At 35.0% G+C, this 13,598-nt stretch overlaps 1 protein-coding gene across 1 annotated transcript; it reads left to right on the top strand.

Annotated features, from left to right (window-relative positions):
* The first annotated feature begins 1,696 nt into the window (after positions 1–1,696).
* LOC107617886 (DEA(D/H)-box RNA helicase family protein) lies at positions 1,697–11,141 on the top strand. The gene is made up of 19 exons (XM_016319763.3): positions 1,697–2,395; positions 2,575–2,729; positions 2,860–2,947; positions 3,184–3,429; positions 3,956–4,051; positions 5,158–5,346; positions 5,483–5,642; positions 5,719–5,849; positions 6,515–6,682; positions 6,766–7,038; positions 7,319–7,513; positions 7,667–7,870; positions 8,014–8,083; positions 8,180–8,328; positions 8,479–8,784; positions 9,331–9,390; positions 9,522–9,674; positions 9,809–9,919; positions 10,050–11,141. Exons 1-19 carry the CDS (start codon positions 2,012–2,014, stop codon positions 10,512–10,514), a joined length of 3,603 nt encoding a protein of 1,200 aa, XP_016175249.1. The 5' UTR covers positions 1,697–2,011; the 3' UTR covers positions 10,515–11,141.
* Positions 11,142–13,598: the final 2,457 nt, after the last annotated feature.

The raw sequence follows: 13,598 nt of genomic DNA, 5'->3' as shown, positions 1-13,598 counted from the left end.
TTAGCAGAATTGATCTCAATTTTGCTCTACTTATTATTATCTATTATTTTAAAATTAATTGATATGCATGCAAAGTGCAAAATTAAGTACAAAGTAAAATATTTTAAACATTGATCCGGACATCTCTAATCTCTAATCACATTTAAAGACATATATAGAAAGGTTGTTTAATTTGTTCACTTCCAAAGTGGTGGCAGAAATATGTTCTGATCTCTTTAATATATATTTTGGATTTGTTTCTTTGAGAGGAAGAAAAACACACAGATTAGTTCAGAAGATATTATTATATATATTAGCATATGATGTAATTTGAATATAAAGGAAACGGCATTGGGAAAGAAATCCAATTGGTATAGAATATACAAGGGTCAATGAACCTTAGCCATTTCACCGCCAATATTATTGTCACAGTCACATGCAACAAGTTTCCTACAATGCCCATTTGTCTTCTATATTCACTTTCATCTCAGTCCCTGCTTTTATTTATCACAACAAATATATATATATATACATGCAATTTTTTATTTTATTTAAACAGTCTCTGTAACCTTGGATGCTGCCGTTGATGGCGGTGGCAACTGTTTAATTATTATTTCTTCTCAAACATTGGATCATTTTGAACGGACAATTTTTTTAAAAAAAGTTTGTTTTATTAATATTATAGGATATTTCAAACAAGCTAAGGGTTCATCAGCATCCGAGGAAGTAGTGGATAAGAAATTTATGTGAACATGAAAAGGATTAAATCAAAGTGAGGTTGGATTATAAATTAATTCAGTAATTCACGACTAATCAATAAGTTATTGTATATATAAAATAAGATTTAAACACTTAATTTGTTTTAAGTAGAAGGGTGAGTTGAACCATCGACTGAGCCATTGGTTTGAGTTTAAATTCTAGTGGTTGAGAAAGTTGTTTTTTTTTTTTTGTTAAAAAAAAGTTTCAATGGGCTTAATGAGATTAAATTAAAAACTTGGAGAAAAAAATAAAATGAAGAAATAGAGGAAGGGGACTTGAAATATAGGGAAATCTGAATAAGTCCAATGTTTCTTTGGATTAGAGAATAAGCCCAATCTGAATAAACCGAAATGTTATGTTGGATTCGAAGTTAAGGCCCATTATTCTCAAGAGTATTTTGGTCTTTTGGAGGCCTGCAGTTGACCAGAGAAAAGCCCTGCTATTGAAGGGGACAGGGCCCAAAACAAAAAGCTCTACTCGTAAACGTTTTAGTTTTTTCTTTAAATATATAAAATAAGTTAATTTTGCGAATTAAAAAAAATATTTTGATACACTACTATATAAAAAAATAGAAAAAGTCTAGGGGCCAGCAACTTTGTGAAATTATGGCCAGCATGTAACCAGCAAAGAAAAGTGAGCCATTGGATGAAATTTCACATCTATCTCACACCATTAAAACTATCATTAATAGCTATTTGATGGCTACAAATCACAAAGTTGCTGGCCCCTAGCATTCCTCGAAAAAATATGTAATAATCACATAGGTCGTACAGCCTCTTTGGCCATGTAATATTTAATAATCATGAAATGCTGATTTGAACTTCATCATACAATAATGACGTGATTTATGTTATTTCAAATATGCCAAAAAAAAAAAAAAAATATAGTGAATTTGTTATATTAGTAAAACTATTTTACTTCACAAGTTAATTTATAAATGGAATATGAAATTATAACAGTTGAAATGATTAAAAATTCAAAGTGAAAGTGAAAATGTATGAACGAATATGGTGTGGAATTGATTCGGCGGGTATGGGAGTGTGACGTGGCGCGTTGCGGTGGAGAGAGGCATCGCTTCATCTCGTCTCGTTGTCACTGTGACTCACTTGTTCGTTGGTTCCCGCAAACTGCAAACCCAATCCAAAAACAGCTGAAGCTGAAGAAGAAGAAGAAGCAACAGCAGCAACAAGAAAGAGCCATTGAAAGTAGTGCTGAAAAAAGAACCGCGAAACTTGCAAAACGACGCCGTATATAGTGACCTAACTCAGTTTGTATGCCCTTCATTATTCTCTCTTCTTCACACCCTTCTTTGTTGACCGCCAAAGCCCTAAAACCTTCGATTCACGCCATGAAGGACCGCCCTACGCTGTCCTCTTATGGCGCCATTTACGTTCCCCCGCACCACCGCCTCCGCTCCGTCATCACTTCCGCCAATTACAACTCCTCCGCTCCCTCTGTAGCCAAGCTCCGGGATCACCATGGCGCAGCTCTAAACCCTAGACCCGTTGCTTCAGCTGCTCCTACCACTGTGCATCGCTCGCAAACGACGTTGCCGGAGCAAATTCCTGTCAAGGGGAATTCGCGCTTTGTTTCAGCTTACGACGACGTGGTTTCCGAGGAAGGCTCCGATCGTGAATTCGAGGCTCCCTCATTTCGGGTGAGCTTATTTATATAGCAGTTTTTCGTTTGTTTGTTTTTGTTAGCGTAAAGGTTCTCTGTATGGAATATCTTGAATTATTGGTTAATCAAATGTGGAGGATTTCTTGCTATAATGGAATTTGAGTTTGATGAATAATATCTCATTTTGCGGTTGCTGCTTCAAAATTTGCTTGCCAGAGTGCTTCACCAAATGATAACGTTGATGAGTGGATGAGGAAGCTAACATTGCTCTTAAACGACAAGAGTAAGCAAGAGTTGTTGTCCAGGGAGAAAAAGGATAGGCGTGATTTTGATCAAATTGCGCTTTTGGCAAGCAGAATGGGGCTGTATAGGTATTCTGCATTTTTATTTTATAGCTTTTTTGTTTAAATTTATTTTCAGACCTGACTATTAATGCATGTGTTATATCAATATGTCTTGGTCTTTGTTGTTGGAAATCTCAATTACTTGTATTTATGGCAGCCACATGTATGCAAAGGTTGTTGTCTTCAGTAAGGTTCCACTTCCAAACTATAGATATGACTTGGACGATAGGCGGCCGCAGAGGGAGGTATATTACACTGATATAGTTGGTTTCTCCACTTTTCCCCTTGCTCTGATTGCAGACATTAAACAGAAACTGAAGTTATCCCAAATGTTCTTGCTTTTCTTCTTTCCAATGTTGTATTTCTTTTATTTTCTTTACTGGATTGAAGCCTAAGGAACTTAGAGCATATATCTTGATGAAACTCTCGTGGAAAATTCATATATGAAATCAGCCTTAGTAAAGCTTTCAAGACTTGACAGGTGAGCATGCCTATAACCTTGTTAAGGCGAGTTGATGCATACTTTGAGGAACACCTTACCCGAAAGTCCAAGATGAAGGAAAGCTTTTCAGATGTATCATTTACAAGATCAAGCAGTAACAGTAGTATTGGTACAGATGAAGGGCTTTTTGAGCACCCTGAGCCACTTGCATCTAGTAAGGCTGTTGGGGAGAAAATACTTAGGCGGAGGAGCTTGCAAATGCATGATCAGCAGCAAGCATGGCAGGTTACATCCCCTAAAATATAGAATAATGGCATATGTATTACTGTTCTGTGGTTGGGCTTGAGTGCATTTTTGAATTTATTACTACTTCCATCTAATCTGCTTATGGAATGGTACCTATTGAGTTTCCACTGCTAGGGCTTGAAAGGGATTGTGCAGTTGTGATTTGTGAAACCATTTATTCAGTTTTCATAAAGATGACAAGTCACAGTTAAGGCTTAGGAAGTTAGGATGATGGTTCCATCAATTAACTAGTTTATAAAATAATTATTGTTACTCGTGCCTAAGTTATGTGGTTTTACATTAAATTTTTTTTTTTTGGTATTTTTAATTGCTTTGTGGCTGTCAATTTGGTTAGCATTTGTACTCTACAAGTGCTTATAGATATAGGTTTTTGGATTTATGCTGCATATCGATGGGGTGTAATACTCTATTTGATGTTTTTCAAGGATATGTAATGAGGTTTTGAAACCAGTGGAATGAAACAAAATGGCTTGGGGGTCCTTTACATCATCCCTTACCATTTCAGGAATCTCCAGAAGGAAGAAGAATGCTAGAATTTCGCAGGAGTCTCCCTGCTTATAAAGAGAAAAAAGCAATATTGTCTCTCTTATCAAGAAATCAGGTTTGTTGAGTAATGATATTTTGTTATTTTTAGTCACTGACTAATTACAAGCTGTATGCTATTCCTTTTGTCGAGGCTTTATTGTGTATCCTCACAAACTATTTCGGTAAAATTATCGTGTCATTTTTTAAATGAAAAATATTAGTCAATTTCTTAGTACATTTTGGTAATGTGACTTAACAGTAATTCATAGTCTTAATTTCAATCTTTTTTTTTCTTTTATTATTATTATTATTACAAACAACAATAACAACAACAACAACGAAGTCTTGTCCCACTAGGTAGGGTTAGCTACATGGATCAAACGACGCCATTGAGCTCTATTATGTATCATGTCTATAGAGAGGCCGTTTATATGTAGATCTCGTTTGACCACCTCATGGATGGTCTTCCTCTGCCTTTCACCTTTGTCCATTTTCTATCTCATCTACCCTCCTGATTGAGTGTTCTGTTGGTCTTCTTCTCACATATCCAAACCACCTGAGACGCGATTCTACCATCTTTTCTACAATAGGTGCTACTCCAACTCTCTCTCTTATATCTTCGTTCTTTAATCTATCCAATCGCGTATGACCACTCATCCATCTCAACATCTTCATCTTTGCTACACTTAACTTATGTTCGTGCTCTCTTTTGGCCGCCTAACACTCTGTACCATAAAACATAGTCGGTCTGATAGCAGTGCGATAGAATTTACATTTAAGTTTTAAAGACATTTTTTTGTCACATATAAAACCAGACGCACTCCGTCATTTTGACTAACCTGTTTGGATCTTATGATTTACATCCTGTTCAATCTTTCCATTATCCTGTATGATGTACCCAAAATATTTAAAACTTTTAACTTTTTATAGGATGTTTTCTCCAATCTTCACCTTTGTATTAGGGTTTTTCCTTCGACGGCCGAACTTACATTCCATATATTCCGTCTTGCTACGGCTTATGCGCAGACCATATACTTTTAGAGCTTCCTCCATAAATCCAACTTCTTATTTAGGTCTTCCCTTAACTCTCCCATAAGGACGGTATCATCAGCAAAAAACATGCACCATGGCATATGCTCTTGGATATTAAAATTTTTAATTATTAAATGTCATATTGTGCAGGTAGTTGTCATCTCAGGCGAAACAGGTTGTGGCAAGACAACTCAAATTCCACAGTTTATTTTAGAATCTGAGATAGAATCAGTTCGAGGAGCTGCTTGTAATATCATATGCACACAACCAAGACGCATATCAGCTATGTCTGTTTCTGAAAGGGTTGCCTACGAGAGAGGGGAGAAATTGGGTGAATCTGTGAGTTCCTTGTCCAAAAACCATTATTATCTTCCTGCCTATGACTCGTCTCTGTTTCCTTGGGAATTTTAGTTTTTTCTCATGTCTGTTGCTTGTTCTTGTTCTTTTTCTTTCTCTTTTTCTCTCTTTGTGAAAGGTTGGATATAAAGTTCGATTGGAGGGTATGAAGGGGAGAGATACCCATCTTCTCTTTTGCACCACGGGCATCTTATTAAGAAGATTGCTAGCTGATAGAAACTTAACAGGTGTAACTCATGTTATCGTGGATGAAATTCATGAGCGTGGGATGAATGAAGGTAGAATTTGAACTTGACTTTACTGTTTAGGTTTCAAAAGATATTTGCATATTCATATTCTTGTTTTTCATGACAGATTTTCTGCTTATCGTCCTTAAAGATCTCCTTCCTCACCGACCTGAAATGAAACTGATTTTGATGAGTGCTACCCTAGATTCAGAGCTCTTCTCTTCTTACTTTAATGGGGCACCAGTTATGAATATTCCGGTTTGTCACAAGAACTGAATATATTCCCAATTTGGGCTGTCATGGGGGATAGTTGTGCCTTTGGGTTTTCTATAGGGTTAATGGGTCTTGATGGTCTATGTAGGAAATATAAGAATGAGACTGTTTGGAAGTATGGAGTGTATGGGAGCAAACTAAGCATGATATCTTCATTATTGGAATACAATTGCTTAAGAGTTTTAGCATTAAGAAGTTTCTATTCTATTTATTTGGGTTTAAACATTATTAACTGTAGAGTAAACATTCATTTTGATCCTTGAAATTTTGTGTCATGAATTTTAGTCACTAAATTTTTGACATCAAATGTGTCCCTGAAAATTAATGTATCACAATAGTCCTTATTAGTTGTTTGACATCAAATAGGTCTGCAGAAATTAAAGCGTGACATTACTTTAGTCCCTAAAATATGGATGTGACATACTTTGGGGTTCTATTTGATGTCAAAATCATTTTATGGCTGTTATGATATTATATTTGGATTTTCGAGGACTAAACTGCTACCACTCTATTTTTCAATAATTAAAATGCATGTTCATTCTAAATTATATTCCTAGTTTGCTGAATGAAAGGAATAGGATAATATTTTGGTGCCAAAGTTTAGAAGTTTTCCTATTTCTTATTGGTTTGGTGGATGTGCTTACTAATAGGGCTTCACATATCCCGTTAGAACTCATTTTTTGGAGGACATTCTTGAAATGACGGGCTACAGATTGACAACTTCTAATCAAATTGATGATTATGGTCAAGAAAGGATGTGGAAAATGAACAAACAGGTCCCAAGAAAGAGGAAAAGCCAAATTGCTTATGTTGTCGAGGTAATCTTGAAATTTGAACTTCAGTTGATTGTTGATTGTATAGTACTTTCTTAGTTTCGGTTCATTTTGAAAAACATGACCAGGATGCTATTAGAGCTGCTGATTTCAAAGATTACAGCCCACAGACACAGGAGTCTTTGTCGTGTTGGAATCCTGATTGTATTGGATTTAGTCTCATAGAATATATCCTATGCATGATATGTGAGAATGAAAGGCCTGGTGCTGTTTTAGTTTTTATGACTGGATGGGATGATATAAGCACTTTGAAAGAGAAGTTTTTGGCTCATCCTGTCTTAGGAGATCCAAATCGAGTTTTGTTGCTTACCTGTCATGGCTCAATGGGCAGTTCAGAACAGGTAATGCTTTTGTCTGTTGATGGATTTTCGTTTAAGTTGATGTTGTAATTACTCTGGATCATCAGATCTGCTATAGATATACTGTAATAATAAAGGAATTTTTAGTTTGAAATAAAAAGGTCAATGATGTTTGCATCACAACAATCCCTTATTGATACCTTGTATGAAATTACTATTCACAATGTATTACATGCATAATCTGTTGTTGAATAAATTAAATATATGCATTGCATTTCACAATATTTAGATGGATTATATTTTTTCTGCATTGGATATGCAGAGGTTAATATTTGAAGAACCCAAAGATGGAGTAAGAAAAATAGTGCTTGCAACAAATATCGCTGAAACGAGTATCACAATAAATGACGTTGTTTTTGTGCTTGACTGCGGAAAAGCAAAAGAAACATCATATGATGCACTGAATAACACGCCCTGTTTGCTTCCAACATGGATCTCTAAGGTTTCTGCCCAACAGGTGAGGCTAGACTTTCAGTTAATTTTGTACCTGTCACCAATCATTTGAATATTTAGACCCTTTTTTTAGCTTCTGGCATCATTATATATTTGGATGGTTTGTTTTGTTTTTGTTGTTGTTTTTATTATTATTAACTGATTCTTATTTTTCTAGAGACGAGGAAGAGCTGGTCGTGTTCAACCTGGAGTGTGTTACCATATCTATCCTAGATGTGTATATGATGCATTTGCTGAGTATCAATTGCCAGAAATTTTGAGGACACCCTTGCAATCTCTGTGTCTGCAAATAAAAAGTCTAAGACTTGGAAGCATACCTGAGTTCTTGTCTAGGGCTTTGCAGTCTCCGGAGATCCTTGCGGTAATGATAAATTCGATACTTGTATGGTTTAGAACACCATCATTTCATGCACAACTTTAAAATAGACAAATTTATTTAATTGTGTTGATTATTTGAATACAAATTTATATCTCAGCATCTTGGTTAATTAATTTTATTCACAGGTACAAAATGCTATTGAGTATTTGAAAATAATTGGGGCTTTGGATGAGAATGAGAATTTGACTACTCTAGGTAGGTTTTTCCATCAGGAAAATCCCTTTCTAGCCTCCTTCTCTCTCTCTCTCTCTCAATATGACAATCACTTACACTTGCTCTTTGAATTGACAGGGTCCTATCTGACAATGCTTCCTATGGAACCCAAACTTGGCAAGATGCTTATATTAGGGGCTATCTTCAATTGCCTGGATCCAATATTAACTGTGGCTGCTGGCCTTAGTGTGAGAGATCCTTTCCTAACACCACTGGACAAAAAAGATGTAAGTTTATTCCTGTGTTTGGACTGACTGATGTGTAAATGCTAGTCCTTTTTATCCATTTTTATTAGAGGCCAATTGAAACTTTACCAAGAATTCTTCTTTACTGATATTCTCTCTTGGCATGAACATATTTTACATTCTTCACTGTAGCTTGCAGAGGCAGCAAAATCTCAGTTTGCTGGAGCATATAGTGACCACCTTGCACTTATAAAGGCTTACGAGGGTTGGAAAGATGCAGAATTAGACATTGGAGGATGTGAATATTGCTGGAAAAATTTTCTTTCAGCACAATCAATGAAAGCTATTGATGCTCTTAGGAGAGAGTTCAGATGCCTGCTCAAGGATATTGGATTAGTTGATAGCAATACAGCCAACTGCAACTTGTGGAGCTGTGATGTGAATCTCATCCGGGCAGTTATTTGCTATGGTCTATATCCTGGAATTTGCGCTGTTGTGGTATGTCTTCTTTTACCATATATACCGAAGAAGTCGTTTCCCTTCTAACTCATGGTGGAGGAAGTTGGGACAATTTACTGATGTTCTTTTCCATTTCTCTCTCTTATCACAAAAGTTGATGCTTGTTGACAACCATGCACACAAAAATAAATCACGATTATGCTCTCTCTGAAGTTACTTTCTTGAAAGACACTGATTTATCTAATGGCTGGGTGGGGCTTATTTTGATTATACATTTTCATACATAATTGTATATATGAAGATACCCAGTTAAAATATTTTAAATTAAGTAATTAGTGTTTCATTGAGTGTAATAACAAAATATAATTAATAAGGGTTATTTTCACCACCTCTTTTGTGTGTGTGCGCGCCTTTTTTCCCCTTGGTTTTTTTTTTTTGGGGGGGGGGGGGGGGGGAGGGGGTAATAATATATTTAACTTAAAAGTATTACTATTCTGAAAGTGTTTGGGGGACATTGTGTGGTGGTATATTCTTATTCTTGTTTTGGGACTACATAAAATAAATGAAGTGTAATTTCATGTGCAGCACAATGAAAAGTCATTCTCTTTGAAAACAATGGAGGATGGTCAAGTGCTCCTATATTCGGTTAGTTCATTCAAGTCATAATTTGCTGGTGGTTGTAAATTCTCTGCACACTTTTGGATGGATCTTTTATGTTGACTCTTCTAAGATTTTGCTTTCCCTTTTCAATTGTATGTTCATATTTCATTTTCTAGAACTCCGTCAATGCTCGGGAAACTAGAATTCCATATCCATGGTTACTTTTTAATGAGAAGATAAAAGTGAACTCTGTTTTCCTCCGCGACTCCACAGCTGTGCCTGATGCAGTGGTGCTTCTGTTTGGTGGGAACTTATTGAAAGGGGATGCTGTGAGTGCCATGTGATTTCATGATTTGTTATTGGTTCTCATTTTTATTCAATATTCCAAAGGATGTACAGCTTCAGTTCCCATCTATGCTCTAGTCGTCTGATATTTTAATGGAATTCCATCCTTTTCTTTCAGGATGGCCACTTAAAAATGTTGGGAGGATATCTGGAGTTCTTCATGGAACCTCCTGTTGCTGATCTGTACCAGTGTGTAAAGAGAGAACTTGATGACTTAATTCAAAGAAAAGTAAGTACATTAATTTCATGCTGCTAAGAGCTTTTCTGTGATAACTAACAATTTCTTGTTGTAGATGGAAGTAGCATTTTTGGTGCTTAATGTTTACATTTAATTTGATTTTTTCTCTTGTACTGGGCAGCTACTTTTTCCAAAGATGAGCATACACTTGTATGATGAACTCCTATCAGCAGTGCGGTTGCTGATTTCCATAGACACATGTGAAGGCAAATTTGTATTTGGTCGTCGGGTCTTTAAACCAGCAAAGTCAACAGTGATGGCCACATCACATCCAGCATCGATTTCAAGGACTGAGAGTGGCCCTGGGGGTGATAATTCTAAAAGTCAGCTCCAGACCTTACTCACAAGAGCAGGATATGCTGCACCCAGCTACAAGACTAAACAATTGAAGAATAATCAGTTTCGGGCTACAGTTGAGTTCAATGGAATGCAGATAATGGGCCAACCCTGTAGCAATAAGAAAAGTGCAGAAAAAGATGCTGCAGCTGAGGCCTTGCAGTGGCTGATGGGTGGAAAACAGTCGGGCAGTGAGTATATCAGTCACATGTCCAAGTTGCTGAAGAAAAGTAAGAAGGATCACAACTGAGTAGTCAACTACAGGGATCTCAATGGAAGGGTAAGGAGAGCAAGGTGAAGGGACTGTTGTTGACGACTTGTCCTACAGCCTTACCCGTTTCATTTCTTTTTGGATATAGGGACAGACTTTCGGCAGTGACGTTATTGTATGGTCTCGGATCAAAGCCAAATTTGTTCATACCAAAACCCAAGCCATATCCAATCTGGCGTGTATCATACTCGTTCAATTTGAAGTTGGAAGATAATAATTTTTTATTGAAGTAGAATGGATCTCCAACATGAAGCAAGGAATTGCCACTCAAATCTTTGAGGATATTAACTGTCCTATTTGATGCAATTGCATCTTGAGCGAAAAAACTGATGGTTTCGGGAAGAATCATTTTACAACAGCAGGATGTAGCAGATACCATTCATCATTTGGAGGGAAAGCGAGGATGGCAAACATTGAGTGAGAAGTGATTCCATGCTTGCACCCTATTAATTCTTTGTACAGTATTATTGATAAGTGATATATCCTGAAATCTGTCATGGAGGACCTCAACGAAGCTTTGTCTTTGTGCTGTGAAAGCAGAATGATGGTAACTAGTACTGCATATTTGGCCGTCGAAATATAAAATTTGTTTCCATTTTTTGCAAATACGATAGAGTGAAAAACATAAAGAGTTAACTAATTAAACTTCAGCTAAAGACGTTAGGCCAGAGGTGTCTTATTGCCAGCTTAGAGTTGGAGGAAACCAAAATCTTAAAATAATGAATCTTTTTCCTTTTTTTTTACTAAACTAAAAAGAATCTTTGTTTTCAATTTTTTTCAATAACTTTTTGGTATTGTTTTTGTTGTATTTTATTTTGTAGGATATGGAAGTTTTGTTATATACATACTAAGATAATGATTTTTATCTTTTTCTTTTAATTTGTAATAATGTATTCTATATTCACATATATAAGACTCCACATTACATAAATCATATATCTGAATATTAGTTAAATGGTTTTTTGCTTCTTGATAGAGTTTTTGTGGGAAAAGACTTGTAGACGTATGGTTTACTGGTTTAGTTTACTTGTAGATTGTTACTTCTCATTCCGGTACATTTGTTCTTCAATATGCTGCCTCTGCTATCAGGCTTTATGGTTTTTCGTGGCTCACAAAAGATATGAATTAGACATATTTTCATTTTCATGTCTTCACAATTAGAGTGAATCTATTCACATTCTCTCCCGCCCCTAGGGAGCAGTGTGTGTTGGATTAAATTAGATTGGATTTAAGTGAAAAATTATTTTGAATTGGTTTAAGAATTTAATGTTGATGCTTAGTTTTAATAATAGTGAGGGGGTTGAACCTTGAGAGGGTGGTAACTTGGAAGCGAAGCAAGATTGTGAAGAGGTGATTTTAAGCTTGAGAAGTGCTAAAACATTGAATGTATGATGAGGATTTTTTAGGAATTTTTAGAATTTTTTAGGGTTTTCTAAGATATGGGTGGAGGAAGGCCTTAGTTTGCTTCTGTTATGCTTGCAATTTAGGTTCACTGATCTATCTTCATAAGCCCAATGTATAAGTGCCATGCATATGATAGCTTGCAGTTCTTGATTTATCTTTTGATCATTTTTGGATCTTGAACATACGACGTTTCAAATGCCTAACAGCTTGTAATATGTGCAGTGTGTAAAACGATTTGTGCATTTTTTATGTTAGTCATAGGGGGTTGCTATTGCTCTTGCTTGTAGTATTGATAGGGGATTGGTGGCAAAGTATGCCATATTTGGTGTTGCAAGAAGATTTGCCAATATAGGTAGAAGATGATGATAGGTGTAATCCAGTATATAGAAGAAGCAATTGAAGGAGTTCTATTAGAACCTTAGATTTTATTGTTGTAGGCAAAATCATTATAAAAAAAAATAATGTCGATTGAAAAATAATATAATTTACCATCGGCTAGTGTTGAGGGGTAGTCATTGAAGTTTTTCCTGATTTGGACCGTGAAAAATTGTTGGTCCAGACTACAGAGTATGATGGTTGTATAAACTCAGTTACATTATAAAATTTCATTCTTTTTTTTCAAATTTCCCGGTTAATTAAGTTTGTTGTAGCATGCAATGTTGTTACTTGTTACGTTTAAGAATTAAGGATGGTTTACAATGGAAATTAACCATGTGTCTATGTCTATCTTGAAATGATTTGAAATAAATTGAGACAAATTAATTGAAAGAACAAATATGAATTCTCCTACTATTTTATTTATCTCATAGAATCAGTTAAGTTGAACATCTTTCAGAGAATTTAATTCAAAACAAATGTTTCAAAACAACGTAAACCATCAAACTGTGGTGCCACACTTGGTTTCCTAGTGGCCTTGGTTTGTTCTTCCACTACTCTTGTTGTAGATATTGTTTCTTGATTAGATGCTGAAATCCCTCTTGCAAGTTTCTGCGTTCATAGAAACCTTATGTTACTTTTTGGAATTATATAACACTTTATATGAACAAAAATAAATACATCTCTTTTTTTTTACCTTCGCATTATAGAAGAAGAATCCAACTCCGGCAGCTACAGCAGAAAGCATGGTGTTTTATCTTATTTTAATTTAATCCAATCAAAACAGTCTAATAGATTATACCGGTTGTGGAAAGGAATTAAATTTAAAAGTGTTCCAACAACAAATAAAAGAGTTGTTCTGTTTTATTCATATTGTAATACATTAGTAATATAGGTTATTTTTATTTTTAAGTTTAAATTTTCTGAATTTAAAAACATTTTTTTAAATCAACTTTTTTTTTTCAAAATTAATGATATGTCAAAATATGAATAAAATAGAGTAATTTTTTTTATTTTTTTATAATATACCTAAGAAATTTTTAAATAGTTATTATTTTTATAAATCAATTCTGCAAATCAAATTTTAAATTATGATTTTAAAAAACAGTTCAGTTAAAATCTAAAATGATATATATTAATCAAAATATTCATAGATAATATTTTTTATTTGATAGTGGTAAAATATTTTATTCTTATACTCTTAAATATAATTTAATAATAGTATAAATCTTTTTGTCGTTGTGTCAAAGATAACATTAATTTTAGTCCAACAAAATCAAAGTC

This window comes from Arachis ipaensis, chromosome B9, assembly GCF_059453495.1.
Source record: "Arachis ipaensis isolate K30076 ecotype BB chromosome B9, ASM5945349v1, whole genome shotgun sequence".
Lineage (NCBI taxonomy): Eukaryota > Viridiplantae > Streptophyta > Magnoliopsida > Fabales > Fabaceae > Arachis > Arachis ipaensis.
Note: the sequence above shows the minus strand (reverse complement) of the source record. Positions and strands in the feature narration are given on the sequence as shown.